At 48.6% G+C, this 6,637-nt stretch overlaps 1 protein-coding gene across 1 annotated transcript; it reads right to left on the bottom strand.

Moving 5' to 3' along the window:
• Positions 1–350: 350 nt before the first annotated feature.
• Positions 351–4,643, bottom strand: LOC147966181 (WAT1-related protein At1g44800-like). The gene is made up of 4 exons (XM_087527132.1): positions 4,377–4,643; positions 1,678–1,740; positions 931–1,602; positions 351–818 (listed from the first exon to the last, which is right to left on the bottom strand). The coding sequence occupies exons 1-4, from the start codon at positions 4,568–4,570 to the stop codon at positions 578–580; spliced, it is 1,170 nt and encodes a 389-aa protein (XP_087383258.1). The 5' UTR covers positions 4,571–4,643; the 3' UTR covers positions 351–577.
• Positions 4,644–6,637: the final 1,994 nt, after the last annotated feature.

Below are 6,637 nucleotides of genomic sequence, written 5' to 3'. Positions count from 1 at the left end.
CCTTGTACACATCTAGGACATTACCAACATAGGCCCTCAAATCGCCTCTATATGTCCTTTGCTGGAGTACAAACACTTTTCGTCATCCAATTTTATCCCTCAAACTTATGGACGTCCAAACTCTTTCAAACTAGAAGCAATTTTTTTTAGAGGGGGGGAGGGCTTGTTTTGGGAGAGTCCTGTGGCCACCACGTCGGTCATCCATACATCTCCTCTCTTTCCTCAACCGCGACACACATGCATCGAGGAAGATTTAGGGGACATGGTTGGATGACCATCTCCTGCATTACCGTTTATGGACTGATTCCTACTGGTTCATGGACAAATATTGTCCATTTTAAGGGTCAGCGTTGGAGATGTCTGGCAGCATCCAGTATAACCATCACGGGAAATGCTATAAGCAGCACTTGCTTACTCTCACATAGTCACATGATAAGATCGTAGCTACGGAGAAGCTGACAAGAAGAAAGTAGATAGAGAAAAATCGTCTCCATGCATGATCGATCGATGGACTATGCAGTACAAGGGGAAAAGCTAGATGGACAACTAAAGGACGTACTATAGCACGATCCCTTGGCTAGTAGTGCCCATTGGTCGTGGGCGTCTCAACGTCGACATGGCCGCCGTTGCCGTTGCCGTTGCCGAGCTCGTACTGCTTGCCGTGGCCGAGGCCGAGGCCGTTGGTCACCGAGGTTAAGGGCAGTTCACCGGCTCCCTTGACGCTGACGTCGGAGACTTGACTGGGGCTGATGTCGTCCTTGCTCTTGCCCCAGATGATAAAGTAGAGGCCTGTCACGATGATCACTGCACCAATCACACTGAAAGCACAAAGGAAATGGTATCATTAGTATGGAACGTTCCACTTCTGCATGCATGTATATTTATCCTGGTCCATTTTGATATGGTGGCAGGCAGCACTAATGTACGTACCTTCCGAGAGTGATCTCCTCTTTGAGAATGATGGAGCCCATGACGGCGGTTATGATCATGCTGAGCGGGCTGAAGGCCGTCACGAACACCGGGCCCCTTTGCCTTGACACGACGCCCTGCAAGTAGTACGCCACGCCGGAGCACACTATGCCGGCGTAGACGACGGTCAAGAGGCGGCTATCGAAGCCGACAACCCAGACCTGGGTGTCGGCGCGCTCAGCAACGAGGGCGATGGCGCCGCTCATCAGCGAGCCCATGCCGCAGATGAGCGCCGTGAGAGACAGCTCCGCCGGGTAGCTCCCGAGCGTGTTGGCCTGGAGGATGAAGAAGCCCGGCCAGATCATGCAGGAGGCGATGAGCATTACGGTCCCGATCAGCCAGTCCCGCGCGGCGGCGACCTGGCCACCGATGGTGGCGTGGTGATGGCCACTAGTCCACGGGAACCGCACGACAGGGCCGTGGTACAGAACCATCAGCACGGCGCCGGCCACCGCGAGGACTGTGCCAGCGATCTTGGCCTGGCTGTGCAGGCTCCGCAGCCGCACCTTCTCCATGCGCAGGATGAGGGCCAGCACGAAGGTGACGGCCGGGAGGGTGTTGAAGAGCGCCGTCGCGAACCCCGCCGAGGTCAGCTTCGCGCCCATGAAATACAGGTTCTGGTCGAGCACCGGCCTAAGAGACAATGGGCACCTACGTGTCAGTCGGTAATGAAGAAAGAGTTCTGTGTAATTAACCATACGGACGTACTCGAGAAATGCGAGCCACATAATCTTTATGAAGATGGTGGTTGTCATCTTTGGCCTCCGTTCCCTGCACATGTTATACGTTTTATCATGAAATGATGATCTAGGAGCTTGGTAAAAATGAATCGAAATGAACTCGTATAAATAAAATTAATTGTACGAGTGGATGGAACTGTAACCGTGCATGCTTCCAGCTGACATGTGGCGGGTTCCATGCATGGTAGGACCTCCACCAGTGGCCAATCAGGGCACACTGCCTTAGTGGAGGTCGTCTCAAGTGCGTTTACACGTACGTAAGCACAAATACCGCAGACAGACCGGATAGCTAGCTACATATACCTGCTTATGTGTCATTTTCTACTTCTGCTAATTAATGCACTCTGATTTTCTTTTTTCTTGACAGAAGACGTTTTTATTGATTCATAATAAAGCTGAAGAGAGATACAAACACAATGAGCACATACCTAATCTCTGCAGGACTAGGATGCACATAGTCAGCACAAATGCACACACATATGAAATCAGCTGGGGAAGAACAAATTCATACAAGACCGAAACTATGCACGAGCGAAAAAACCGAGAAGAAAACCCTAAAGCGATTGAAAGAATGATCGAAGAAATCCAGCAACGACCATCGGCACCAATCATATCATGACAACATAATGACTATGAGTAAGGTTTTTCAAAGGCAGCGCCTTTAGAATCGAAATGACCATCAATTGTCAGTTCGTTGATTCTCACCCTAAAGATCGTATCTAAACAAACTCGAAGCAAAGCTTTCACCAAGGTAATGAACCCAAGCGCCGCCATTGCCAAATATGACCAACTAGGGTCTGGCCTATGATTTTCACCCAATAGTTTTTTTCTCGGGTACTCAAGAAGTATTGGCCTATGATTTTCACCCAATAGTTTTTTTCTCGGGTACTCAAGAAGTACCACCAATAGGATAGGTGTTTAGTCATCTAGTCCTATGTTTCGCCGGTTGTGGCATTCTGTTATTTTCAAATTTTCATTTTGATTCTTGCTCCTTTTGTGGGTTGTACTGGACTGCAGACCATGTTTCACTTTGGTTCGTTTAAATAAAATGACCGTATGCATCATTCTGATGCAGAGGCCGGGGGATGTCCTCCTTTTCAAAAAAATAGAAGTACCACCAAATCGAAGCCCTTATCTGATGACGCCTTCACTTTCCACGATCCTACATCTACATACGCGCATGATCATGACATGAGATTCCACCCAAATGATGACCATGCCCCCACAAGCACCAAAGAGAGTTGCTTGCCACACAAAACGTTGAAGGAAGAAATATCAATGTCACACACATGATGATGCCATTCATGAGGGGGAAGATTACCAATCGGGACGCTTGGTCAGTCTCATGACATCCTCCCAGGTGGCAGATGGTGTCAAATCTATATCAGACAACACCACCAGCCCCACCTGCATCCTCTGGCGGCAGAGGGGGGGGGGGGGGGGGGGAGGTCGCTAGGAGCAACCGTAAGGCAGATCCATGGTTGCCTATACTCATGCACTCTAATTTTCTACATATCCATATGTTCATGCTTCTCGATGTGGTACGTACATCTACACGTATTTGATTTAACTCGTGATAAAGAAAGTCCCAACGGTGCTTCGAGCATCGTCGAAGGGAGTGTGATGGTTTGTCTCCGGCGGATCTCGCGGGATTCGGTTGGCGTTTGTCTTCGGTGGATCCATGTAGATCCGGTCTTCGTTCATGTGTGTTCGTATGTCTATAGGTTGGATCCTTCTGATCTACGGCTGGTTGTAATGGTCTTAGGGCCTTAGCATGACAATTTTTCAACTGTCTACTACAACAAGTTTTGCCCGGCTCCAGTGAGGGACGTGCGATGACGGCAACGTGTCTTTGGCTCGCTCCAGTACTTGTAGTCGTCGCTATGTGCTCGACGTACCTGTATGTAATTTTTACTTTTGGTGTTCTTTGTATTACCTTGACAGTGGATGAATACGGAAGTTTTGTTGCAAAAAAAAATGCTGGTACAAAATGGAAGGTATATCAAGATGTGCATCTACACTTTTCTCGATTAGGTTCCAAGAGTGGTGGTCGTGTAGCTTGTTGCACCATCTAAATGAGACAAAAAATGAGAATGGACTGAGCAAATTGTACGTGTTTGTTTGCTCGAGATCGTGGAGGTGCACGTTTGGCAAGTTGGCTTTTTTAATTTTCCCAATCTTCCTTTACACAATCTATCTGTTTGTTCAGTTATCCCTAGATCCTCGAAAGTTGGTCTAAAAATAATGAACTTTTTTAGACCGGAAGTACTTGCCCGGGCTTAAACTAAAGCCTCTTACAAGTTCAAACAAATACGTTTGAGAGATCGAAAAGTCGGAAGACGTGTGATACATGGCCAGAACTAGGCTAACATAGCGGCGCAGCGCCAAGCATAGGCTGCTATATAACTGGACTGAATCATAGGCTGCTAACTGGACTGAAATAAATCGATCGAATCCTTTCGGGCTTCCGCTACTCATCCATGCTTGCATGCATGTGTAAGTGGTGCTCTGTAAAATTTTGCAAGTTGTGGTGTAATTTTATGGTAAACCATGTGGAACCATCTACTCTAATTAACAACCGAGAGCCCTTGCTTGGATATATGATGGTATATGAGAGAGTAGTCAGTCCATCTGTCCATGCATGGATGGATGTAATTAGCTAGTTACCTCTCGAAATAGAGGGCGAAGGGCGCCATGAAGGCGGTGGCGACGATGTTACGGTAGACGACGAGGACGAAGTGGCTCATCCCGGCCTTGAGGGACGACACGGCAACGATGTTCATCCCGGCGAACCCCACCTGCAGCAGCACCATCGCTAGGTATGGCTTCACATCGTTCAGAACTCTCCATCCCATACCCATCTCTCTCTCTCCCCCTCTGTCTGGCTAGCTAGCTAGCTTCTCTCACTCAGTAGCTCGAGCTCGATGTGAAGCAATGGCTGTGACTAACGAGGCGATGAGCTCACACGGGAACCGTCTCCTTTATATAGACGCGCTCCGTCAACAATGTGCGGCCAACAGAACATGTAGTAGGGTTCAGGAGCTGGACGCCAAGTGTAGCGTAGCCCATGGGTGGATCCGAGTCATGGATGCGCCTGCCTCAGCATGCCCTTGTGTCCCAGTGCGAGCTTAGCTTGACAAGATGTAGCAGCAATACTTGTTAATTCCGGCAAAACTTGTTTCAACAAGTCCAACCAAGCTATCAATCAAAAGTGAGAGAAAAGGCACATTTCTCGTGGTCACGCGTCTCCCACGCACATTCCTCCTCTTCTGTTTCTCACCAAGAAGACACGATGCGATGGACTAGTGCCGAGAGTGTGCATAAATTTACGACCGGGGTGCTGCCTCTCCTTGTCTGCACAGACGAGGAATGAGAGGGGCGTCCACCTGAACGCAAATGGACGCAATTATGCAGGACGCAGCGTGTCGCAGTACCATCGGCGATCGACGACGTCCGGCGCCCAGTTGCCATGCCACGCCTAATGCTAGCTAGTGAGCCATGGTGCGCTCCGGTTAGGATTCACACAATCCCCTGCGTCTGTCCATCCATGGCCGCACCTCCGTCGAGTCAGAGAGATTGATCACTTTGCCTTCTGTTGAAGCCTCTGTTTGACCCTTCCAACGCATGCATCCATGAAGGTTTATGCAACCCGGCTGCCTGCATGCATGCACGGTCGTACCAGGATGACGGCCTCCGGTTTGATGGTACGGATGACGGGATTATTAGGCACGGGTGCTAGATGCGCTGCGTCTCATAGATTTACTCGAAACAGCCTTTCGCCCCTTTATAGATAAAGGCACAGACAACCGAACTGATACATAATGGTGAGAAAACCCTCATACAAGCACAAGTCAAAATGAAAAATAAGAAGGCACCGAGAGCGAGTGGCACAAGTGCCACTAAGCCAATGTGAAACATGAAAAGCAGGATAGGCCACTCCTAACACACTACAACCAAGACAACTTAAAAGGACCGGAGCCGTGCCGCTAAGAGAAACCACCGTGCCATGACGATCCGAACACAACACCAACCGTCTCAGTAAATTTCGTTGCTTCCCAACCCACAGTGCTTTATATGGAGTGCTAGTTGGGCTTCTTTTTTTTTCTTCTTTTGCGATTTGAAGGCACTGGGTTGAAGCGTTCGTGACTTTTAAGGAGTGGTTATTCTTATTTCTCCAAGTTTTGTATTTCTCCCAGGCATCGGCTAGCACTGGAAGCAAATCTTTGCTTTTGTCTGCCTTCCTAAACATCTATGCAATCTGATCTTTAGAAAAACACAGGTTTTTTCTTCAGGCACCTGTGTAAGCACCTGCCGTTCTACAAGGCCTTAGATGCCCTGCCGGATCGCTATAATATAAACATCTCTAATCGATCCGTTATGGAGTAATTTAGAGGAGCAACGATTGAGTATCTTTTAAAGAAGTATATTTACTTTTCCAAAAATTTGTGATTTCTAACCCGTCTAAATTTAACTCCCTAAAAAAATTAACACAACTTTGTTTATTTTTAGGCCATTTAGTTAAACTTCACTATTCAATTATTTTATTATAAACGACATCCTGGTCATATATTTCATCAGTTCTTCGCCAAGAGAATCAATCCAAAGAAATTTTGTTGCTTCCCAACGCACGGTGCTTTGCATGGAGTGCTAGCTGGGCTGGTGAGATGCGAGCGCCGAGAGGAGGAGGACATACGGAGAGGCAACACGGAGCGACCGAGGTGGCTATGTGGTTCAATTCCCATCGAATCCCTCCAAAATGCGACGAGATCGATGACTGGGTGCGTCGAGTCCGGCGACAAGCGTAGATCCCTCGATTTAGGTGCCGACGACGAGAAGCGGCCGAATTGAGGTGGGGGAGGAGTCCGTCTACGGGTGGTCGGCGGTGGCGCGTGGTGGCCGGCGAAGACAAGTAGGACAGCATCGGAGTG

Source organism: Triticum urartu, chromosome 6A, assembly GCF_056163025.1.
Source record: "Triticum urartu cultivar PI428250 chromosome 6A, HENAU_Tu73, whole genome shotgun sequence".
NCBI classification, from domain to species: Eukaryota; Viridiplantae; Streptophyta; class Magnoliopsida; order Poales; family Poaceae; genus Triticum; species Triticum urartu.
Note: the sequence above shows the minus strand (reverse complement) of the source record. Positions and strands in the feature narration are given on the sequence as shown.